This window comes from Artemia sp. Qi Xiang Cuo, chromosome 4 (genome assembly GCF_049724085.1).
Source record: "Artemia sp. Qi Xiang Cuo chromosome 4, ASM4972408v1, whole genome shotgun sequence".
In the NCBI taxonomy this organism is placed as follows: domain Eukaryota; kingdom Metazoa; phylum Arthropoda; class Branchiopoda; order Anostraca; family Artemiidae; genus Artemia; species Artemia sp. Qi Xiang Cuo.
The window spans coordinates 43,517,931-43,544,750 of NC_142797.1; the positions used below are offsets into that span (position 1 = coordinate 43,517,931).

At 35.1% G+C, this 26,820-nt stretch overlaps 1 protein-coding gene across 1 annotated transcript in view; it reads right to left on the reverse strand.

The window, feature by feature from the left end:
• Positions 1-310: 310 nt before the first annotated feature.
• The window catches only part of NSD (Nuclear receptor binding SET domain protein), a 123,172-nt gene continuing 96,662 nt past the window's right edge, over positions 311-26,820 (reverse strand). Inside the window, exons 13-21 of the mRNA XM_089088321.1 lie at positions 25,350-25,509; positions 23,885-24,035; positions 19,827-20,116; positions 18,841-18,992; positions 14,059-14,187; positions 11,540-11,655; positions 9,449-9,571; positions 5,763-5,952; positions 311-3,587 (exon numbers count right to left, since the gene is read on the reverse strand). Coding sequence (XP_088944447.1) covers positions 3,424-3,587; positions 5,763-5,952; positions 9,449-9,571; positions 11,540-11,655; positions 14,059-14,187; positions 18,841-18,992; positions 19,827-20,116; positions 23,885-24,035; positions 25,350-25,509 — 1,475 coding nt within the window. The 3' untranslated portion in view covers positions 311-3,423. The remainder of the gene's footprint in view (positions 3,588-5,762; positions 5,953-9,448; positions 9,572-11,539; positions 11,656-14,058; positions 14,188-18,840; positions 18,993-19,826; positions 20,117-23,884; positions 24,036-25,349; positions 25,510-26,820) is intronic.

The window sequence follows — 26,820 nt, forward strand, 5'->3', positions numbered from 1 at the left end:
AAGTTCATACACAAAGCTCAGTTTTCTTTAAAATGTCAGAAAAGTATCTCCTGAAAGTGGTTATTTAGCCTGTGGGTCTTCATATAGGTCAATATACAATTTGATTTGGCACCGAATTTGCACCGAATTTGCGCGAAGTTTAATTTTAATATCTTTTCATTATACACAAGTAAATAGGCTTTGTCTATTTACACGGTCTTCTCTATTCCCTGTTGATGCGCCACCCCTTGACGAAGACACATCAAGTTTCAATGCATTAGTTGGAATGCCAACAAGATAGCTCTTTGTGAACAGACAAAACGAAAAAGAATGGACAAACTTTAATGTAAAAAAAACTAAATAAAAAATAAAACTAGGTACTAAGAATAAACACTGGAATTAATGAACCAAGTAGCTTGCTTTCACCTCTCAAAAAAGAAGTAGGTCTTGAAACAATTACAGGCAAAGCAAAACAAAAGTTAAATTATACATCGTTTTAGTACATGAAAGATTTTTCCTCTCTTTTCTACGAGTAATAGACGCCCGTACAGAAAACAGCGTCATTTAACAAGAACAAATCAAATCTCAGCTTTAAGAACACCTGACTTAAAATACTTAGCCCGGTAGCTCTCCTCAAATCCATTTTCCCAAGAATTAGAGCATAATTTCAATCCCATAAATTAAGATCGCTTTCGGTCAGATCTAAGAATTAGCTTCACTTATAATTAATGTAACGAAGCATAACGCGATTTCGGCTATGGTGTAAACTCAAAAGGAGTTTTGTCAGCTCAAATTACATTTTTTTCAAGAGCAGAGATGCTGAAAAATGTGTTTCAGATCTTTTACTATTATAAAAGATCTGTTTTTACACAAACAGTTTATTAGGCCTCAAGGATGCGACAAAACGATTTTGATGTAAGAATATCCATGCCAGAATTTATATTAGAAAAGTAGACAACACACTTGAGAACAAAAAAAAAATAGAAACCCCTGGATATCTAAACAAGATAGGAGAAAGAAGGTAAACGAATCAATAAAAGTTACTTAGTTTCAGGAGATGAGCTTTAAATCTAAGTTTTATAAAAAAAATTCACATAAAGTTTTTTGAATTGCCACAGCCGACTCATTTCTGTCACAGATTGCTTTGACAGTAAATAATGTAAGGATTCATTGGTCATAATTATTCCCACGAAAACCCATTTATCAACTAAATAAGCGTATGAAAATCGTGACGCGTGGCAAGAGCTTCGGTGAACTGTATTGAGTCCAAAGAGATCTTATTTCAGAGGAAATCAAATAATATGAAAATCACTGATCTATGACCATTTAATCTTACTTTAAAAGACACTTTTTGGCGAGACTAAGGCCCTTCAAAAGGCAAGGGGAGGGATATAAACTAGATTTAAATCTTTCCAAGTGGTCTATACCAATTTATAGATTCAGAGCCTTCAATCATGGCCAAGGAAAATAACCCTGAAAATAGATCAAGTCCGGAAAAGGTCATTTTCAAAAAAGTGGTTACTCAAGGGCACCTTGAATCCAATGATTCACTTTTGATTATGATTATTCAGGATTAATTGCTTAATACAAGTAAAAACCTTGCAGTAGAATTGAAACAAAAAAAAAAGTAATTTAGTTGAAATATCTTTCGAGCTCTTAGTAACTGCTAGAATTATACAAGAACAAAAACTTGTTTGTATAACCGTAGAAAAATAACTGACATAGCTATATCAATAGTATCAGAATTGGAAAATGTAAAAGACAAACATATAATGAAAAGTTGTTCACTTTAAAATGAGATATCCTTTTTCAATTAAGATAGGTTAATTATATAATTCTTCAATGACATCAAATTAGGAATTATACGCACGAAGCCAGCGATGTGCCCTAGTCGATAATGTTTTTATCAATATAGATTATACGACACTAGGAAACAAATGACTTAACGAGATGTTAGCCAATCAGAAGGCTTGAAAAGCAGCTGAGATCATGACGCGAATCTCAAGAATTAATGGCCCGGGATTCAGATAAGACAGGTCAGTTAGTGAAACCTTTCGAGGTTTGAGTAGCCCTTCCGAGATCATAATTGTCCAGTAAACTATTAGTTTATGTTCAATATTATTCAAATCAGATGTTTTAGTATGCTTTCCAACACCTGTACCTTGCGATTTGAAAAAATTCATGACATCCAGGCAACAACGTTGGAAGGGGATGTGGAATCCGGGCCGAGACACCTTCAATCTAAAAAGAAAAACACTATTTTTCTTGCATTTTTCATTTAATCCGCTTGTTTTGCCGTTTTTGAATTTCGTGGCTGTAATTCATATAAACTAATCAAGTTTAAAGAGTCTTAAAACTTTTATTTATATAATAAATCTCCATATACTGAAATTCAATGATTCATTAAAAAATAACTCAGGTAAGAGGAGGATTGTATATTCAGACTTCCTAAGTATCTTAAAAATATACCTTTCATCCATTTTTTTGAAGACAAAATAACAGCAAAATTTGCAGGTTCATAGCACAGGAATCTTTTTGTATGGCCATATATAGTGCAGTAGAATGCATAAATAGAGAATCACTTGAAGACTGTTCGCTTTTCCTCGCAAGAAATTAAACAAAACATGTTGAGGCATAAGAAAATACGAATTCCAGGCCGCAAAAGACATTCTTTGAGACATCAGACCTTCTCCCATGAAAAAGTTTCCCGATCACCTCTAAACAAAACTCGGCCATAGCCACAATAAAATGTAAAATCAAGTATAGGACTAGAAACAGAAAATAAGAAGGAGTTACTCTCAATTTCAAGCTTAAATGTGATTTTAACATCACTCTCTCTTGGAAAATTCGTTCAGTTCCCCCCTAAAGGCTGGACCGGCGGTGATAGAGGTTGGAGAGAATGGTAGCGTGAAACTGAATCCTCCAAAAAGTGTCTAAGGTGCTGAAGGTATTTTTTTTGAAAAATAATGTAAATAAAAGGGGTATGTTCAAAAACCTTCACCATTATTTCAAGTATAAACCAAAAATTCTAACTTTGTGCGCTAAAGATTATTTTAACGTTTGCCAATTTGAAGTGAAATATTTAAGCTGTATGAGTTAAATTATTGTTCTACGGAAAATAATAATTGAAATGCTTTATTGGATTCAAACAATTCTCACTAATACTTAAATACATTCAAACGATGCTGACAATAGCTAAAAGCCTGCCCTTTTTAGCCCCGTGTTCTTAACCCAATGATGAACACACTAGCAGAATCGCTCATCTAATGATATTTACAATGTTGCTATTCAGGTCAAAAAATGATAATAATAGTATTAATCGACAACAGAAAAAATAATTGAAATTTTGACAGCATTTTTTAAATTTCCGAGAGACACTCAGACAAACAAATAATACAAGGACCTAAGATCACTCACAATGAGGGTAATATTACTAGTGTCTGATTATTGGTCAAAATGGTCACTGCACATTAATTCATTTTTATCATCGAATTTAATATTGGATTCAGTACTGTGCTTTAAGCAAAAGGAGTTAGGACAACGTTGACAGTATCTCGCAGCTCTACAGCCACACTCATCACAGTGGTGCCATGGACACATCCAGGATCCTAGAACACAATATAATTGTTAATAAAAACTAATTTTTACCAATACAAGTCAGTCTTATTTGTGAAGCTGATGAACTGCATATAACGCAAAGAAGCTTTTTTTTATCTACTAATCTAACCGTTGCGTACTGCTGCAATCTTAAAAGAATGGAAATTCAAGGAAAATCCCCCCGCGTAAAATCCCCCTTCCCCATGGAAGGGGGATTTATATATATATATATATATATATATATATATATATATATATATATATATATATATATATATATATATATATATATATATATATATATATATATATATATATATATATATATATATATATATATATATATATATATATATATATATATATATATATATATATATATATATATATATATATATATATATATATATATATATATATATATATATATATATATATATATATATATATATATATATATATATATATATATATATATATATATATATATATATATATATATATATATATATATATATATATATATATAAACACATTATTGCTCTATTTATAACCATACAAAAGGGTAGTGGGTATATATATATATATGTATATATATATATATATATATATATATATATATATATATATATATATATATATATATATATATATATATATATATATATATATATATATATATATACATTATTGCTCTATTTATAACCATACAAAAGGGTAGTGGGTATCAGGGTTGTATGCAGGGGAATGTTTCCCTCCCTCAAAAAAAAAATCGGAATTGTCCTGAATTTAAGGGAGCTTCTCATTCAAATTATCAAATAAATTGTTTTTGCTTTTCTTCCCCCCTCCCCAAAAAAATTCCTGTGTGTGTGGCTTACGCGTTACGGATTCAATTTCTACTGGTTTTAAATTGACTCTAGTGACTATATGGAAGGACATGGAGTTTTACCCTCAGCTCAAGATTATATCCAGAGATGGGTATTTCCATGACTAAGCTTGAACCAAAAAAAGGAAAAAGTTAAAATGCACTCTTTGGAAAATCAAATGCCAAAGAAAACCCTAATAAGGATTTTTTTTTCACTCAATGGGAACTTGGCTTTATGCTAGCAGTGATTTCTAGCGGTTTGACTCGTGCGACATGCAGCGAGGGTCTTGTTGAAATGCATATCAACATGATTTAATTCTGTCCATAAAAGGTAATTCAACTTTGAGGATTTGCATCGCTCACGATACAGTCAAGCATGTCTACCATTACGTTCAAAGCGAATACCTTTGAATATTCCCGTATTACGTTTTTTCAATAAATATTTCTTCATGTCAATAGTACTCGACATCATTGTACTCGACTAGTATATGCCTCCTAGCCTTTTGTATAACGTATAGGTGTGGGCTACTTATTTGTTAGGCGTTAAATTCGTTACTCGGATGCAGATAAGCCAGAGTTTGCAGTTGGATATATAAACAAAGAATTCAGAAATATTAACCGATCAGATAGCTTTTTAATAATGTTCTTGGTTACAAGCAATTTTTGAGAGCGGGCATTGAAAAGTAAAGCGTGACATCAGAAACGCCCTTTTGGCGTTTCTTGGCCCTATTTCAGTGTAATATCAAGCCAAAATTAGTATAATTGGCATGATTAGTGTACTAATAGGTGTCTAATTTCAGTCTCCAAAAAACAAACACAATTTCGAAGCTTGAAAAAATGCCAAGAAACATCAAAGGCTAGATGGCGTTGCTGATTTTTGTTCCTAGAGTTTCCACTTTTATAAGTTAACCTTGCTTTTTGTTCTTAGTTCAAAGATGGCAGGAAGGAGCTAATGACGGCGAGTACCGAGGCCCGTCTCTAATAAGAAAAAAAATGGTAACATTTGTTTCAAATCCGTAAAGCAGCCACGCCAAAACACCAAGAATCTGATTCTTTTTTTTCTTTAAGAAGCTCCTTAGGAATCACGGCTAAAGTATTTTCAGACCTGTTAATACAACAAAGACTCTTGCTAGGTTACACATTGAGAAAAAGTAGATTAAATACAGAAAAAATTTAAACTTTTGGCAATAAAAGTAGAGATATTATCAGGAGAATTGTCTCATCCAACTGAGAGAAAGAGACCAAACAGAAGTCGGCTTACAAAAGCTACATAGGAATGTATAGCCACGGTGTTATAAACTACGGAAGAAATCATACTTACCACCAGGAAGTTTATTTAGGTTCAGGCAAGATAGATGATACCCTTTAGGACATTTGGTAACGTCGCATAAAACCAAATCTCCACCGTCTCCACATCTAAAACAGTCATCTTCCGTGTATTTCTTTTCTTTGACCTTTCTCTTTTTAGGGCGCTTTGTTTTATCTACATCAGGTTTCTTTTCTTTCGCATTCTGTAACAAAAAATCTCTTTTAATATTAAAAATTAAAAATTTTGGAATTAATGGAATTGAAAAATGAAGAAAACATTGTTATATGCATGTTATATGCATTTAAAAACGGAACTATTAGATTGCTTTCGAACGAAAGACCGAGTTCGGCTCTCTCAATTGTTACTAACAATTTTTTGTCAATTTACCAAAGCAGAATTGTCAAATGACAAAAAATTTCTGCTGACAACTTGTGGAAACGAATCAATTATACGGGAAAAAAATGAAGCCTTCAAAAGTACAACTGAATTTTCAAACAGCATTTCAAACTTCAAAATAAGGATAAATAATGAAATAGAAAATTATAAAACGCAAAAGCTGCCTGCATGCAGTTATTTATTCAACAAATAAATTCGCGATTTTTTTTTCTTCGTTTTTTTGCGCTAAAACTTTAACGTTGTACCGAATTTAGGAAGAGTTTGACTAACAAGTTAATGTTAGCGACGATTTGATGTTTGCTCCTGAGAACACAATCTTAGCACAATTACTACTAACAAGGTTAATGTTAGGACGGCAGAAACAGATTAATCGTCCTTAGTAAACAATGTGTATGCTCCATCTCCAATTCCCTTACATTACGTATCCTTCGTTTATGTGCAATTTGGTCTGCAGTGCGTACGCTCTTTCTTCAACCACTTTAAGTCACCGGTACATAAGCTCCGCCTTCAAACTCCTTTGGTCAAAAGTACGTACAGGCCGACTCCAACCCTAATCGACAAACAGTGCGCACGTTCCGTCAATGACCCTACATAGTAAATAGTGTTTACAATCATTACAACCCCTCCCCCCCGCACTGGTCAGCACTATATTACCTCTGTCTCACATCTCGTTGGGCCAACAGTGCATAACATCCGTCTCCAACTTCCTTTGATTACAGGGATCGGCCACAACGAGATTCGCAAGGTAAGCAACATTAGACCTTTTCCATTCAGAAAGTGACAATTCAGAGGCATTCAGAACAGAGGCACAGGAACTGCACAGGTCCTAGTCACTACTTTTCTTATATTTTGCCTCCAGGAGAGTCCTCCAAATTGGCTGTTGATGAGGAGGGTAAAATCCTCCAGCCTTCAAAAGTATATTCATTCATTTGTTCATTCATTCACTCATTTGTTCATTCATATTCAGTTCATTCATTTGTTGTTGTTTTTTTCTTATCATTCATCATGAGAACAAAATAGGAAAGCAACAAAAATAACAAGGTTGCACTACTGCATTACAACCTCACACATCATGGTTACCTAAAGCGCAAATCCCGTCCCATAATAACCGAGAGTGAAAATATACTTAAAAAAAACTCTTTTATCTGGGTAAAATCGAATATTATTCGGAATAGAATCTGATTCAAGAGTGGTAACTGTTAGCCACATCCAACAAGACAGTGTTTAGGAATTACGAAAACAAAGCTTACAGGATTTTCGAAAAAGAGCCTGAAACCGTCGAAAATGGGCCCGATTTAAAATAATACAACTGAACATCCATGGCTAGAAACCTAGAAATCTGTGTTTGCAGCCCCCCCTCCATCTCAAAAGTAACCTTTGAAATAAGTATATAATTTATTTTATAAGATAGAAAAATTCTCTTAATCCATAAAACTCTTTCTTAAAAGCCAGTTTTCCAATTCTCAGCAACTAAACCTAACCTGAGGGATCCCTGACGGGCAAAATTACGACATATTTTTGTTTGTTTTAAGTTGCGAAATGTATTTTTCACTATATTCACTACTTTGATGCACATTTCAGAAAAACAAATAATCTAAAAAAAAAGATTTTATTTTGTCTCTAAGCTTATCATTGAGGGTTGTCATTTTCTTCTTTTTACTCTTTTTTTGGGTGGTCCAGATCAACAGAATTCTTTCACAAGTTGGTGAAGGCTCTTGCCCTCCTTCTAAGCGAGGACTTTAAGCTCCAGGCGGCTTAAATGCAGCGAGGGAAGACAAGTTTACAACTAGTTTGAATCTAGTTTGATTTTAGGGCCCATATAATTTTATTAATTTGACTTGGCGACAGTTTTCACACCGATTTCAGCTCATTGAATATATAAAATAAATGGAGGAAAAACAAATAGGACTTATGATTCAGCAAAGTGGGGACATTTCAACAACAAAACTGATAGTGCATGACTGAGAATCTATAAGTTGAGACTTAACTATAAACGGGTTTATTGTGATTGATTTGAAGGCTGCAAGGCCTAACTGGAGAGAGGGGTCACCTCCAACACCCGGTTCCGCCAGTCCAACTGATAAGGGTTAAGGGACGATCAAAAGCTTGTGATGAAAAATAAATGCACAACTTATGCAAAATTAATCTTTACATTTCAAAGATGTTGGTTTGGAATTTCAAGTTTTTTTTTCTACTCCTGTGTCATATTACCATTACTAATTTCCAACAGGTAACAGGCTGTCGTCCAATATGATTTTACATTACCTTTCTAGCTCACTGAAATAAGCACTAACTAAATTGAGTTTTGAAATGGTAAAAAAAAAAGTAACTTTAGTGACAATTTCAAAGAAAAAGTGACAAAGTTAAAATAAAAGTGACAAAAAGTGATTTAGTGATTGCGCCCCGCCCCCCCCCCCCCTATGATTAGCAGTACAAACTCTATAAACAAACGCGTTGTCAAACCGCGTTGTGCCTCCTAGACTCTAAAAATTATCTCATTGCTAAAGAAACTGGAGCTTAACCTTTGCCCTTTTTAGAAATGATATTGGAAATGGATGTTGTTGTTTTTTTTTTTTTCATAGCCTACTGATCAATCTTTGATGAGCTGACCAAAGCATTTGGTCTCGTACACAAATTCGTTCACGAGAATCCCTCCGTTGACAGCTTTGAGGCTTTGACAACTTCCCCGAGAAGTCGTATTTTGGAAAAAAAAGAAAGAAATCAAATAATGAGTATGTCAAAAGGAGGAAAGTCCTAATTGGCGCAAAAACACCCAAACTCTAGATTCGGTGAAAAACAAACTAGGTCAGGACTTGGGCTATAATGAGTCTGAGCTGCACTTCCCGCTGCCAATTTTTGGTAGAAAGGAGGACAAACAACATCTTGTTTAAAGCGGAGTCATGGAAACATTCACAGTCCATTTATACTAGTGGAGGCATTATGTAGTCTCGTCGCCCCTCAGACATCCCTCCCACAGACTATCCAGCAGAAAGGTAGGTATGTTGCACCGCTAAACCATGGTACATCGGTTAAACTGGAATCATGCAAGAAATTTTTAACTGCATAATCACAGGAACTTGTTGCCTCCGACACCCCCATGCCCCACCACCACCACCATGCCCTACTTTTGAACAGAAAGATAGACAAATGGTATATTGTTTGAGGCAATATTATACAAATATTTTTAATCTCAAGGAATATTCTACCCACAAAATGATTTATTTCAAAAATTTAATATCACAAATATTTAGCTCCCTGGAAAGGAGGGTTTACTCGTACTAAAGGTGCAGGTATGTTCTTACCTTCACTTTGACACCAATAAAGCCCCCGCAATTATCAGCACCACAGAGGCACGGTTTCTTTTCACCTCCAGCCAAAGATTCAAATTGATAATTGAAAGTCAACTCTGTTCCCGCGGGAATATCCTAGAATAAAAAGCAATATAAAAAAAGAGAAAAAAGAATAAGATGCAAACGTAAGACAAAAAAAAGAAAGATCAACAAATCTCGACAATGCACCAACCAAGATCTTATTTTTCCTTCTCTTCTAAGGGAATTAAGAGCAACTATTTGAAGTATTTAAGGCCATCACACATTTCCCAGGAATAAAATTAGCAAATAAGAGAAATGGAATACAAAATGGTGGACGATTGAAGAAACGTCAGCTTAAAAATATATATACAATGATTTTTACACATCAGAGGAAATTACCGAACCCATTTGCCAAGCTCTTCTCAAAAAAAGATCAGCAGTATAATGTAGATCTGGAGTATCAAAGCGTGGTTGAACATACGTTCCCCAGCTTATCTTCCATTTGATTGCAGCTCAGCAATCTTTTCTGGCACTTATGAAGTTTGAAATTAACAAATACGAGCATTAGCAACCATAGTGAGGATTTTTAGATAAAACTATATAGGCATAGTGGGTTTTTTTAAATTACACAGTGTCTACTTTTAAATGTTACAAATAATTAGCTGGTTTCGTAAATAAAAATACGTAGATCTTTTTTTTTTGTCCTTTCTAAAAGGTCAGCGTCATTCTTCAAGTGAGTCCTGTGTGAAGGATTGTCTCTTAATTTATCTAAACTCCTCGAAAATTCATTTACAATCACTCCAAATAATACAGAATAATGCTATAAGAATTCTCGGTTATTGCCTACATCGACTGTTTAGATTTCAATATATAACACAAGACTAAATTTATGTTTCTTCCTGAACATTCCCAACCTTAAACAAATAAATTTCCATTTTGGAAATGAGGCATTTTAATATTAATATTAAACTGCCAACGCAAATTTATCTATATTTTATGATTATAGGCTCCTTAACCAGCCCACTTCATCCACTCACATCAGGTCAAGTGCGTATTACCCCTCCCCCCAACAAAATTCAAAAGAGGAAATTCTCATTAAGGTATCGCAGGCAGGGACTGTAAATCCAGTGTCGTACCCTTAATCTTTAATTGGATCCCATATTACAAATAAATACCAAGCTTTTAGCAATTAAGATTTACACATACTTCGTTGCTGAAAAAGCTGATTTGGGCTCAAATTTCGCTTTGTACAACGGCTCAAATTTTGCTTTGTACAACGTGGTGCTTCTGAGAGTAGCAGCCACAAAAAAAGGTCTACTGCTGCTAAGTTGAGTCATCATCATGCCACTAGTCATACTTCTAGTGCTGGGGGGGGGGGGAATTAATTCCCTTGGACATGTGAAACATCGACAGGTGGACCGGGTCGGAAAAATAATCCCTAAGGAGCATTCTGAAGTGGGAGAAAAGAGTGTACTTACTAGTACCAGTTCTAAAGACCTAGTGAATATTGCCACTGCTGGCTGGTGAGTGGCCCTCTCTTTAGAGGGACGAGCGTTGTGTGCTCCCACCCGTCTGGAGCTGGCGGGCGGGGTTCTTAGGACCAGGGAAAATAATGATGGACACCGTGACATTAACAAAGAAGGCTCATTCATAAAAAGAAAAGAAAAAACGTAGGTATCCCCTATCGCAAATACCGCACTCGAGGGGGCATTAATAGCCCAGAACGCTTTTAATTGAGGCAATAGGCCTTTTTGGCCTGAGTCACAGAGACCCTCTTTGTGAGTCCGCCCACCTTGACACCTTGACATTACCAAGGAAGGCTTATCTATGAAAACAAAAGAAAAAACGTAGGTATCTCCTATCCCAAATACGGCACTCAAGGGGGCATTATTAGCCCAGAACGTTTTTTTTAGGCAATATGCCTTTTTGACCTGAGCCACAGAGGCCCTCTTTGTGAATCCGCCAATAATAATAATAACAAGATGATTGGTAGTGCCATGGATGTAACTATAACAAAAAGGGAAATAAAATGTAAGTCTTTTTTATCAATTGCCAACAATTTCTACTATCAGAAATTCATACCTGAATAGAAAACAAGCCAACACGCGTGTCTCCATTAACCGTCCATTTTTCTGTCTTGCAATTTGGACTACAGCAATGATTCATGAACCTGGCTAAATTTCCTTTCGGCCCGGCGTCTAAACGAATATACACAATTAATAAGCACAGTGTGCATAATTTCAAAATCAACGACTAGGGTTGCGAATGAGAAAAAAAAGTAAAGAAAAGGAAACATAAAATAATACGGAGAGAATTACTAAAATAGAACCACTGACAAGTGCAAATTAGATGTACTTCGCTCGTTAACTTCACCTTATTCCAAAATTAGTTCGGAACAGGAAAAAAAGGTACAAAAAAAGCTAAAGGATCCAGCACTGGATCCTTAAAGTCCAAACCGGCGGTGCTGATCTCAGTTTCAACGCCCTTCAGCCAGGAAGTGCAATGGGGGTTGGGACCAGCCATCCTGTGTTTTCGCACACCCTTCCTGCTTACCTTCCTCAGATTTCTCCAGGATCCCATTTAGAGCCAGATCGACTCTGGCTGAGCTTTCAGAGTCACACCATTGACAGGAAAGGGATTAACTTGAAGAAACCACCTAATATATCTTTTATACTTATTTACAATCATATATACTTTATAGAATCATAAGCATCCGTCAGGGTGAGGCAATTATGACGTTCTTCTCATTGGGAAGAATGAAAACGCAAGGAGTGTATTTTTTAACCTGAATTTTTCTCTAATTTTTATAAGATTTTCATAGATTTTTCTACGACGGTTTCAGATTTTTTCTTAGAACTCCCTCTGTAAGCAAGTACGGTAGCACAAGTAAAGAGTAAAGCATTGTATCTGTGCTCTAATGAAAGTTAGATTTTGACTAAAATTTGCAAAAGGAGTAGGAAAATTCGGTGGAATATTTTGCATAAGTAGTTTATAACTTCGGATTTTTTCATTTTTCATCTATGAAAATATAGTTAATCTAAATTCTTTGACCAGCTAAGCATATTTTCGAGTAACACTCGATCTTTTTCCTTTGTTTGAAACTCAGGGTATACCACCCAGTCGAGGGAGGCTTTCCTTCCCAGTTTGAAGCTATGTGGAACAGGTTCGCGGTTGCATAGATTGTAAAAGGTAAAAAAAAAATAATCCACTTCGTAGAAGATAGCATATTTACAAAACTGTGAGTTGGGAAAAAAGAATCGAGTATATTCCTAATTAAAAATGAAAAATCACATTAGATCAATTTTAGAAAATCAGATACACTTAATTTTTTAAAACCATATTCCGAAACTTTCCAAAATACTTAATTTTTCATCGGCAGGCCAAAAAACCTGCCGACGAAAAAATTCATAGGATTTTTAAATTATGCTTAAAAAGTTGTATTAAAAGCAATCACAATCCATAAAATGTCTAATGTATGCCTCTTCTAAACTAATAAAAGGGATATAGAACTTTACCCGGAAAAAAAAAAGTCATAAGGAAGTAAGGATGGATTGTACAGATAAGCAATTTCTTTGGTCCAGGAACCAAACTAACTATTAAGACTACAATATCAGCTTATGCAAACTTATGCAGCTTATGCAAACTTTATAACATTCATAGGAGTCCAGCTTAACAACTAGTACAACTGTCACGTGCCGTACTGGTCAAGAACCTGTTATCTGTCATCACTTAACATCACCTTATTTTTATAAAGCTTTTGGGATTTTAGCTTCAAACCACTTATTCTGCTCATCGTCATACAGCCATTATCCATGTCTTACATGTGGATAATGAGTGTTTGACGTAACATCATGACGTAATCATTATCCACTTAATCCATGTCATTCACTCATTAGGGCTAAACCTAAAAACAAAGATTTATGCCAAGAGTGAGCAGTAATATTTTAGCTGTCGAACCATGATAGCTTTGTAAAAGCAAACCTGAACAATACCAGGCTAAACTATGCATGGGGTTCATTCTCACAGTAACAAGTTTCTTGTATGTTCGTTTTCTTCAGTCCTACATTTCTAATGTTTCAACGCAAGACGACAGTTTTAGTATCAATGGGAAGCTAAAATTAAGCTTTATCCATACAAAGAATAACATTTCAAATTTGCCCTGCAATTTTTTATAGATGAAAAAAATACGCTGGAAATGGACTGAACCTCATAGAAGAAAGTAAAATGATTTTTTTCAAGACATATTACATCATTATCTAAAAGAAGCCAAAACAATAGCACAATTTATGCTCTACGAAAGGATAGATCAGTAAGAAATACCAGTGACTCGAAGTAAAGCAACTAATCTCAATAAACCTTTGTGTTCAAGGCAGCTTTCTTAAAAAGCAACAAATACTATATCTTTTAGCTAAGATAGTAAAGAGATGACAGAGAGAAAGGAGAAAATCAAAATGATTCATTTTACTTGCACTTTTCTATTAATAAATTGTATATCAGTTGAAAGTTGAGTCTTTTATTACATAGTATCTCTCATTAGAAAGGAGACTTTCATTCTTGCTAAAAAAGTCAAGTGGAGTACTAGAGTACGCAGAATAGCTTACCTATGATTCGAGTATTATCTAAAGAGAGGAAATAGTGGTCGTCATCCCTGTGTTTCTTCTTTTCCTCAATACGGCAATGGTACTCCTGTATGTCGATAAGTTCACCCACATACTCTATTATAAACGTGCCTAAATGAAAGATTAATATCATTAGTTTTGGTTCCAAATCCTAGAGAATTATTCATTTTTAAAAATGTCAAATGAGATCCAACGAACATTTAACAACAAGAACACAAAACAACACAGGGCTATTCTGGTACCCAACTTGTGGCTCCTTCACCAGAAAAGCTGAGTGCGAGAATAAATGTTAAATAAGTCCATCTTTCAAAATCAAGACGGCACTAGCAAAATTCTCTTGTTCTCTACCGTCGTCGATTCCCTTTCCAAGTTGGGTAAATTTCTCCCACATCATCGAAACTTGATAAATAGCTCTTTGCAAAGGAATACAATATTTTTTCATGTTTCTTTCAGACGGGAAAAATGTGACACAAGAGCTAGAGCCTCACGAAGGTTTATCAGACAGGATTTTCATATATTTTATATGTTTAGTGCCTTATTATGACAAGAACTGCCGCTGATCGGCATGGCCGTTTTATGGCGTTTAAAAATAAAATCGTTATCGTTATCATTAGCTTTCACCTGGTTTTCAAAAAAATCAGCAGAAAAGCTTTCGAAAACGATTCTTTTGATGAAATGGGACACTTTCAAGAAATAGTAAATACACTGGCTCTCCTCCCCTGATATCCCTTATTAGAACCTAACTTAATTACAACAGTAATGATGGTAATAATAGGCAAGGAATGTGGAGTGTTTTCCAGAACCAAAGGGATTCATCAAATGATCAATAGAAAAGCGGCATCAACCAACACCGCTAATATAAGCAATGAAGAAATCGATCACTTTAATGTTATTTTCATAGGTTACAAAAGGGGGGACAGGAGACCTACAATAATGTTCACCCAAAACAATCTCTGCTCTTCAAGGTGGGGGACTGCAAGCCTCTAGTTAAAGCTTTGTGCCATTAGCGATTTCAACCATGTATTTTTATTGTAATTTCACATCATTTCTGGGGAGTTCCATACTCCTTTAGAAATCCCGATATTTATTCTCGTAGTTACAAGTTACTGTTCCGCTGAATCTGAATGATTTCAAATCACTATTTTATCATAGTTTTATATGGGAAATATTTATTATCAGACTGTTACTTTAAAAACCTTTTAGTTTTGATCTTAGCTAATACAAGCTATAGTTCAAGTCTTAAATAGGCAGCCATTATAAAAAAAAAATGAAAAAACTGGCAACCCACGAAAGATTATAGGAAAAGAAACATAGGAGGAGGCAGTTGCAAAGGGAATCATCAACCTGCTCCAGTTTGGAGCTTTGGGTAACAATGAACTTAAGCTTCTCTTTTATAAACATAAAGTCGTCGATGTAAATATTTTCTGTATTAATTAAAAAAAAACTTTTTCCACAAAATAATTTTTTCAAAGAAAAGTAGAGAATTCCGTTAAACAAAAAATAAGCAAAAATAAAATCAAATAATCTACCAAGCGTGAAACTACCAAAAATCAGAATCGATAAATAAATGAAACCCAAAACGACCAGAAATTACAATAAATAACCGAGTCAAACTCAAAACGAGCAGAAATTAACATAAGTTGGGCTCAAAACCCCTATGTCTTCCCAAGGCCAGAACAAAATTTGCACATTCCTGAAAAAAAAATTAAATGCTTTTACTTTTATAACTTTAATAAATCAAATAATATTAACATTTTGATTACTAAATATCAGTATATGTATATTAAACTGACAATGCACATTATTTTTATTCATCTGCGTGGAAGGGGTGTTAGTTGCCTTCCAATCACTTTCGACTATTAAAAAGGGCACTAGCCATTTCAATTTCCAATCGAATGAGCCCTTTTTGAAGTTTCTACGACAACACGATCTATAAAAACCTTATATGCCCCCAGGGCATAACTTACAACCCTTGCCCTGTGGGTGGTGGGGGGGGGGGGTTATCATCCTCGAAGACCTAATTTCCAGAACTTAAAACAACGTTGAATAAAATGGCTATCTTAAAATTTTGATTGGATGTGTTTGGGGAAAAGGTGGGCGTGAGAGGGGGGTTAGTTGCCCTCCAATCACTTTCGACTATTAAAAAGGGCACTAGCCCTTTGAATTTCCAATTGAATGAGCCCTTTTCGAAAGTTTCTACGACAACTTCTTCGATACGAAGTGCCCTGCTCTAAAGGAAGTTTCTACGACAACGCCTTCCATAAAAACCTTATATGCCCCCAGCGCATAACTTATAACCCTTTCCCTGAGGGCTGTGGGGGAGTGTCCTCCTCAAATACATAATTTCTATTTGGAAATCAACTACGCTGAACAAAATAGCTATTTGAAAATTTTGATTGGATGTGTTTGGGGAAACGGTGGGCGTGGAAGGGGTGTTCCAATCCCTTTCGACTATTAAAAAGGGCACAAGCCACTCCAATTTCCAATTGAATGAGCCCTTTTCGAAAGTTTCTACGACAACTTCTTTGATACGAAGTGCACTGCTCTAAAGGAAAAAAATTATAAATAATACATTGTGCCAACGTCGTTCTTATATCCCCCCGGGGCATCACTTAAAACCCTTGCCCTGACGGTTGCGGGGGAGTGTCTTCCTCAAAAACAAATTTTCTATCTGGAAATCAACTACGCTGAACAAAACGGCTATCTCGAAATTTTGATTGGATGTGTTTGGGGGAATGATGGGCGTGGGGGAGGGGCTAATTGCCCTCCTATCACTTTCGACTATTAAAAAGGGCACTAGCCCTCTCAATTTCCAATTGAATGAGCCGCTTTTGAAGTTTCTACGACAACTCCTTCGATACGAACTGCCCTGGTATGAAGAAAAAAAAAAAAAAAAAAAAAAAAAAAAAAAACAATAAATTGTGCCAACATCGTTCTTTACTTAGGCAGCGCGATTGCGCCTAATGCAAAAAAAAAACAAAAAAACAACAAGCTTAATCAGACAAGGAACATCTAACTACTTAACCAGAATTTTCACCCGAGCAACACTTTTCGCACCTTATTATGTATACTTTTATGGTTTATGGAGGCATCCTACAAAATACTCGAATTTTGCACTTCTAATTGAATTCAAGGATTAGTGGTGAGATATTCTATTTGATTCTCATGCCACCATGATATTCTCAATGTGTCAAAAAAAAACTTTTAAGTATAACCAGCTTTCCAGGACAATTATTGCCTTAGGTAGACACAAGGTAACTTATATTTTCACATTCAGTAAGCCGTCTTATATGCTTTTCATATTTGAATTTGATGCAACTAAAATAGCTTCAGAAGCCCAAGTACATATCAAATATCATTATAATTTATTCATTTAAATAGCGACGAAGACCACACTGCCTTTCCATCATAAACAATAAGTAGAACAACAGGGACATTTTTCTACAAGACAGTGGAACGCAACTTTAAATGAATATTTAATCCTCAGAATATTTATCCTCAGCAAAACAAACGAAGAGAATATAAAACAATATAAAAGAAACTTACATTAAAATTCAATCATTAAAACTAAAAAGAGTTTTCAAAAATTTTTTAAAAACAGCCCTAATATCATTACTTCAAGGAAGTTCAACCAGGACTTGAACTTCCTCTGAACTTCTTTAACTTTGAGTCCTGGTTGAACTTCCTTGAAGTAATGATATTAGGGCTGTTTTAAAAAATTATAAAAAAAAACTCTTTTCAGTTTTAATGATTGAATTTTAATGTGAGTTTCTTTATATTGTTTTTTTTTATCTTCGTTTGTTTAGCTGAGGACGGCCCTTGGATATAGGGTTGAAATATTCATTTAAAGTTGCGTTCCACTGTCTTTTATAAAAATGTCCCTGTTGTTCCACTTATTGTTTAGAATTTATTCATTTTCGCACGGATGATTTTTTTTTAATAGAGATTACTATTATTGGGGATGGAGTCAACCCTCCCCTCCCCTCCCCCCCCCCTAAAAAAAGGATCAAAATAGTATTGCTCAAATTGCTGCTTGGCTACTGGTACCCACATTGGGCATAGTATTTTGAGATAAGGCTTACCTAACTCTTTTTTCTCATTTGCAAAAGAACTTTCTTTGGTAGTATCAAGGTGTACACAATTGTTTTCCCGTTCCAAGAACCCCACCCTCAGCTTCAAATTCGCCTTGAGCAACACTCGTCTGTCAAAAGAGAGGGGTGAGTCAGACACCCGCCAGCCTTCAAAGACAAGCCGCACCTGATCCTCAGAGCCAGTACTAGCAAAAAAATTTCCTTCTCTCACCTTGAATTGCTCACCAAGAGAACTTTTCTTGAGCCACAGCCGTGCTTCATATTTCCAAGAAAATTAAACCACGTCAACCCTCCCTCCCCAACTATTTCTGGCTTCAATCCATCCAACCACAGAAGCGTATTTGCCTAATATTCAGACACTGGGCGAAAGGGCTAGTGGCTGACAATGACTCGAATTAACAGTAGTAGACCCCTATATGTGCCTACTCTCTGAGACACCACGATAAGGTTGCCGTCAATGACTCCTTCCATATAGTTTTGATGGATATTTTCTATTTATTACATAATTACAGAACTCTGAGGAGAGGGTGAAGGATGTCTTAAGCAACATAAGATGTATTTTTATCCCTAAATATCCCTAACTTTGTATTGCAAACCTATCAGACGAATAGTAGAGGGAGCCTCTTTACTTTTCATGTCTGATCTAAAAACCTAAAAGTAATTTAAAATTTACCTCTTTTAATATCCTCTAAACATCGAAGACCCCATCCACGACCTGGAGTTTTGATTGGCAGAAGATTAGGATAGTTTTTCCGAGTAAATCTTTGGTTTTCGCATTTTTCACCAGCTTTGCAGACTTTTGGATGACATTCAATCAAAGTTAATCTGTAATCAAAGAACATCGCAAAATCATTAAAACTAGTGAACTTTCATTTATTTCTAATGCTAATTTAAAAAAAGGGATCATATCAACTGTTATAGTAAGTGTGCAGACGAAAACTTAAAACCAACATTGTGAACTGACCATCACAAACTTACCTGTACACCAGGAGAAGGGATATCTCCCTACAACTCCCTGAATTTGGTGAAAAAGTCCTTACCAAAACTGAATAAAAGTTGTATAGAAATTCAGATTTTCATTCTTCAACCCCCCCCCCCTCCCCCAGGAAGATTCATCTAATCCTCAGCTAAGAATAGGACTCGTGTGTACCTATGATCGCATAAATACCAACAGACAGAGAAGAGACAGGTAGAGTCTCCAAAAATTGATGTTAAGAACACTCTGTTTCTCGGTATATCTAGAAAATGTTTTGACATCTCCTTCTAGGAAAAATATTCTTGTCACTCTGCTCCTTTGATTGTAGCAGTGAGTGTCAATCGATTGCATCAATAAACCCTCTAGGGAGTGTTTTGGCCATAATTTAGATAAGAAACGCTATCTGTGAGGAATTCAAACCCCCATTGAAAGGTAAAATCAAAAATAATGCTAGGATGATAAAAAAGAAATTATAGTTTTAAGAGACATTTCTATTTTTTTCCTCAAAATATTTATACGATTTAGGAGACTGGATTTGGTCTTCTTTGATGCAGACAAAGCACCTTGTATATCGGTACCACTTTTTTTTATAACTATTAGTTTGGTAGATTGCCAAAATCCGTAGGTGTCAGAAAAAACAAGACCAATACCCAAAAGCCGCTCATGAGAAAAATTTGGCGTACCTGTTAATACACGCCGAATCTTCTCCACATGGATGTTCAAGATCAGGATCACACCCACATGGCGTCAAGAAATCCGGATCTTCACATTCATAAAGTTTGACGTTACCCACAGGACGATTGGTTTTAATCTTAGCATATGGTGGGGGTTTCTTATCAGATTTCAGAGAGTTAAGTTGCAGAACCTTTTGACGTTCTTCAATACATCGTTTATAAGCTTCAGTGGCTTCGACCATAGCAGCCTCGTAGCCTTTTTGGAAACGGGCTTTGTATCCATTTTTGCAAGCTGTGTCCTGTAAACAAAATTACATTTGCAATTATATTTAGAAAAAATATATAGAAAAACGTACCATACACAGTATAAAAGCAACTAAACATCTCTTTAGATTTAATTTTTCAAGATGTCTCTTTTCAAAGAAAAAGTTCCTTAAAATACAGATTTATGGACAACGGATAAGGAAAGATAACAAAAAACAAAACGAAAAAAAAGGATAAAAAAGAAATAGACCTGATCTTCTACAAGACTTGAACCTGAACATAGTTTTGTGTTCTTACACACTTTGATTGAGAGCCATGGCTAATTGGAGTAGAGCCAAGACAGATAATCTCAGTAAGAGGCAAAGATGGCATAACCCTTTTTCAGAATTGTATTATTTCACTTGTTGATAGAGTCTATCATCCATCCTAGGGCAGAACTAAGGTAGATAGACATGTCGTAAGGGTAGCTCAAATGAGCTTTGCCTGCTGGGAAAGCGCACTGGAATTGCAATGGGGATGATTACTCATATATAATGATTCACTCTTATTCTCCATTAATTGTTAATTTAATCCGTTCGTGCAACAGAGCGGGTTGTGGTTTTTCCCGTTATTTGCTATCTTATGGATGTAAGTCGGCTCTTTCTAAACACTTTTACCAAGCTTTGTCGGTGTAGCCAAAAGAAAATGAATAATCGTATATACCCGGCTTGGCCTATAGTGCATAAGAACTGTCTTAAGTGTGATGATAAACACATTTATTACAAGACTAATATTTCATAATTTAATTTTTATTTTATCATTACAAAAACACATCATTATGACGACTAAAGTGATAAATTACTACACAAATTACCAAAGACTAAAAAAACGCGATTCAAAATCTTGCAGAATCAGGGTGACAAATGTGGTCCGCTAGTCCCATTCACATGACACGCAAGCCTTACCGTTTTGCACCACGAGTCCAATAAAAATGGAGCCGGAAACATCAGTTTCTGAAAATAGACCTACGAGTCTCAAATTCGAACGGCAATTCTCATGAAATTTTGCTTTTGAAGTAAAAAAGGGATTTTTTTTCTTATTTTTCTTTCCCATTTCTTTATATTAATCACTGGGGAATTCCTATTTAAATAGAATGATATCGTTGCTTTTTATAGATATACTAGTTTTGGCTATAGGTTTAGCCTTTATGAACACAGAGTACTCTGAATTGCCAGGCATAGGTATACGTAAGAAGATAGTCAGGCAATTCTAAAAAGATGTGCCTGACTTGATAGGCTGAATTACTCCAGGTATACCTTTTAAGCTGAATTACTCCAGGTATGCTTTTTAGGCTGAATTACTGTAGGTATGCTTTTTAGGTCAGTGTGTGTGAGTTAATTAAAAATTTAGTAGGAATCCCATAGTAGGCTAAATATTTCCTTTCTCTGAAAACCTTCGTCAATATTTAAGAAGAAAGTACTTATCTAGGTGAGTAAAACTTTCAGAGGGCTTCAGGAGTTGATATTTTAGCTGATCCCTCAATGCTTCATTTAAATAGCTCAATTACCCGCTTTAAAATATTTAAAAAAAGTTAGTCCAGACAGCAATCATTTACCCCAGGCTACTTATGTCTTAGTTACATAGATCTTGAATGAACCCACAACTGATATCAAGTTGCTTCAAAAGGAGAATTCAAATTGACCATTTTCCCCAAAACAGCTAAATTTAATGTGACTCACGGCTCGAATTTGAGACTTCAGATTCAGTTTGACACAATTCGTAAGTCTCTCCAAGAAAGGTTTTGTCCTTACAAGGCATCTGGTTAGAGTAAATAACCATATTCCAGCTCATGTGAGTACCTACCCAGTAGATTAGTCGCCTATCGTCAACAATATAAAAATTTGGTGTAAAAATGTATATCGTAAGATAGCACTATAATGAAAAATGACATCTGGGCAAATGAATGTTACCATAGATTTTTAATGAAATTGTTTTGCTTTAACATAAAATTAATTACAATTTACTGCTGATAAAAGTGTTTTCCATAAGGGAAACAAAACAATAGATTCCGCATCGTCCACTACCATAACATACAAAGTTGTTCAGTCCACTTCTTAGGCTAAGCCTAACCAAGAGTTTCAATCAAGTGGGCAAATAAACGCTGGATGTTACCATTTGCAGAGGCTTGCTTACTTCATAGGAGGTATTCATAGAGCGAGAAAACAATTATATACCTCCGGCTGAAGGAGTGTTAGTCGTACTTTAATACAACAAAGACCAAATAAAGGCAAATTATTTAGCTGAACCTTCCTTCTACTTCCTCCATCTTTTTTATTAAAACTCAACTCATAAAAGAAAACTTAACAAGGCAAAATGCTTAAAAACTTGTTTTGCTCTTGTGTATATTTGAAATCTTTATTGCATAATCGGGGACGAAATGAAATTTACCAGTGACAAATAAAGACCAATCCAGCTTAATCAAATTAAACATAAACTAGCCAGCAATACCCTACAATTGTCAGCGCCCTCCACATGAACTCGAAGAGACTCTTCCCTTGCGTCTAATAGTTTAATCGCACCCAACCTTCCCAAAACTTAACAGCTACTGTTCATTACGCCTCTCACATCAAAAGATCTCAATAAATAAGGACATTATTTTCAATGTTAAAAGAAGAAGGAGTTGAGAGAAACATCGTTCAAAGCTCCAAGAACAGGAAGAGACTCTTCCCTGGCGTCTAATAGTTTAATCGCCCCCAAACTTTCCAAAACTTAACAGCTACTGTTCATTACGTCTCTCACATCAAAAGATCTCAATAAATAAGGACATTATTTTCAATGTTAAAAGTAGAAGGAGTTGAGAGAAACATCGTCTAAAGCTCCAAGAACAGGAAGAGACTCTTCCCTGGCGTCTAATAGTTTAATCGCCTTCAACCTTTCCAAAACTTCACAGCTACTGTTCATTACGTCTCTCACATCAAAAGATTTCAATGAATAAGGACATTATTTTCAATGTTAAAAGCAGAAGGAGTTGAGAGAAACAACTTCTAAAGCTCCAAGAACAGGAAGACTTGCAAACACTGGACCTAGTTGACAAGAGAATCCAAAGGCGAGTCAATTGTGTCAGGCTATACATACAAAACAATAGTAATAATAAAATGCATTTTCAGATGAAAACATTTCTTCAAGGTTCATATGTTGATTCACTGCATTGGATAAAATAAAAGTTCAAAATAGGGATAAAATCCTTTTTAATAGACGGAGTATAGAAATTCACAAAAATACCAGATATTTCGGTCAGATATATATGACCGAAATATCTGGTATTTTTTGGGAATTTCTATACACTGTCTATTAAAAAGGATTTTATCCCTATTTTGAACTTTTATTTTGTCGTCATGGAGAGGCAGTGTGGTCTCCGAAATTATCTACTACATTGGATGCACCTCTTCATGAAAATATATTTGATCTTTAAATCAGTGATATTAAGAGTAGCTTATATTCTTAACAGCAGCTTAAGTTATATCCCGAACTTTAGAAATATAATACGCTTTTTTGTCTATTTTTCCCCTTGAAAATAATTATTTTCAATTAATAAATTAGTATAAAATAATTGCCAAGATTTATTATGAATCGATCAGCAAGTCCAAAAACAATTTGCAAAATGGCCCGAAGTCTTTAAAAGTTTTTTTTTTCATTTTGTATTGACGTTAGTGGAGGAAAAAAAAGGTTCAGGCTACACTTTCCAACTCCTGGAATGCTCCTCAGAACACTCATTGAGTATGAATAAGGTGAAGAGAAGTATATGTGGGAATAAAGATACTTACATCCTCTTGAAAGAAAAAGCAGCGCCCTCGATTTACCCAATAGTAATCGTGCGTACCAAAAAATTGGACACAAAATTCACCGCAGCTGTGAGGTAAGTTTTGAACATTCTCTGGAATCTCTTCGGGTTTGCGAATTTGAGCAGGCCACCATCTACAGAAAGAGAAAAATTACTTGGAAACTATCATCTCTTCTTTTTAATTTGATAAATTTGTCTTTTTCTATAACCAATTCAGACGGTCCTTATTAAACACTGCATGATTACTAGTTTTACGCAAGCTAGAATCTAACAGTATATTTATTTTATTAAAACATACAAGGCCTCCATATATATTGGTTTCTATAGAAGTGGGGAATATTAAGACAGTACGAGAATGTATATTTGTACATGCGGAGAATGTACCAGTGCCAGATCTAAGGGGGGGAGAGGGGGCAAGCGCCCCGGTGAATGGCAAAACAAGCTGAAATTGTAATAGCTTTGGCTAAAATTGTAATATTTACAGTATTGATGGTGCATCAGGGGGCGGCAACCCCCCCCCCTCTCCCGAAAAAAAACCTAACTCCAGGTCTAGAATGTATACAAGTTCTACTTGCTCGGACCAAATGGAATTTTAAATAAACCGATAGGTACTGAAATATCTGCACATAGAAAAAGGACAGAGGTCCTTGAAGATCAATTCACAGAGCTCACTTGAAAAATATAATGAGAGAAAGCACTGTTAAAAACAACCTTTTAACATTGGATCCTTTACTACTCCTCCTAAAAACCTATGCATCCTTATGTGCATCTTTGCGTCGTGATTAGATTAGGGAGTGCCATGTTATTACATTAGTGGATTCTATGCTACAAACAAGTCTCACAAATTACTCCTTGAGGACGAGGGGACTATAGTAAAATACATCGGTTAAATATTCATCGTATATAATAAATGCGCTAGAAATTGCAATCTTTTCTCACTTGCCAGTTTTTTTTAACGCGTTTTTAAATTTGTTGTTATGGGCTGCGGTTCATCCTTTACTACGTTGCAGCAACCACTGCTGTCACAATGTGCTCTTTCAGAAATATGCTACTGAAACATCTTTTGAAAACAAGTTTATATTCGCCGTTTCAGATTTTTACTTTTTTTACAAAGCGGATTGAGTTGGTTCTTCAAGGTTTGGCGATGACGGAAACCAATGCCTGATCGGCTACGCATTTAGCTTTCATAAGAAAGGGAACTCATTGAAGAACCATTATTTATATCTCGGACTACTATCCAACTAACTAGTAAAGTGCATGAGTAATATGAAGGGGGCTTAAAGAAACATATTAAAATTTAAGATTAAGATAAAATTTAAGATTTCGAAGCCCCTAGTTTAGTTAAAAACCTTTTCAAAAGACTAGACATGATCATTTGGAAAATTCTAAATTTTAAACCCTTAATGACTACTAGGTAAAGCATAGCCAGCAAAAAATTCAAGACTTACCTATAAGCCCCTAGCTTCACCCAGACAATGTCATGATATAAAGGTAATCGGCCAGTTTCACAGTCAACACAAACAAACGAGCCTTCTGGTTGTTCAGTTATTTTTAAACACTCGAGATGGAAAGACGATGGGCAGTGATCACAGCAGATCAAATGACCCCCTGAAATACGAACCAAATATAAATCACAATTTTTATGTAGGACACATTTTCCTGAGCTCTCTGAAATTACTAATCTCTGTTACCAAAGATTGAAAGGGCAAAAAATATACAATAATTCAAATAAAAAGAAATTACAGAAAATAGTAAACAAAGATATAGAATTTCATTACTACTCCCAAACAAGTCACTACTTGTGTAATACTTCTTTACTTGTGAAAAGTCACTTACAGAAAAAATCACTCATAGACCACTGATAGTGGCAACCCTGGTTGCAACCTTGAGGTGGGTGAGGGGGTTAATGCCTACAAAAATACTAATACGAATACTAAAGTACATATACAAATTATTCTGGGATTCCAATTGGAAATCTTCTTTTGCCAGAGAAGTGTCAACTTTGGAGAACACTTCTATGATGTTACCCCTTCGCTGAAGAATGAAAATCACGTTCCTGAGATTTACTAATCCTTATGGAAAGGGAGTGTCATCTTCGTCCGTAATTAAATCAATCGTCTCAAAAATAGAGTCTAGATGACTCAAAAGCTCCCAACAACAACTTGAGTTTATGTCTAATGCTAGCAATGTGGATCGTTACAAAAATTACTAGCGGACAAAAAACACATAGATGCAGAGGCAAAAGAACAGGAAAATAAGTTGAGCCTTATTGTCTATCCCTCAAAAACAATAAAATATCAATAACTACCTCAGAGGTAATTTTTTTTACCTCTTAGAGGTAATCGCTTTAATGGGCTTTATTCTTCTGCTCTTTCTTTACTAAACCTAACCAGTTATTATTAAACTAAACCAGTTATTACGAGACTGTTAAGTGGTTATAATCAATATTTACACAAAATAAACTATTCTTTGGATATTATTAAAAAATATATATTGCTTAGTCCGTTAACATTAAAGAATTAAGAGGAATTCGCCAAAGATAGACAAATTCTAATAGCATTTATAAAACTATATAAACAAAAAAATTATTCAATAGTCAAAAGCATGATCATTTTCCGGTGGCATCGAGGGAGGGGGATTTTCTCGCACACACAGATACATAAGAAAAATAAAGAGCACTGACAGTGCATACATAAGAGTAGTCGGTGAACAGGAGAGAAATGTTATACCTTGATAGCTTGATAACATTCTTAAGTCAATCGTGTATTCATACGGTCCAAAGTACAGGATTTAAATAGTTGCGGGGATCAGAAAGAAAATGAATGTCCGCACGTTTTTTTTTTTTTTTTTTTTTTTTTTTTTTTTTTTTTTTTTTTTTTTTTTTTGAAAGAGCAGAAACTAATTACATTCAGGTAATGT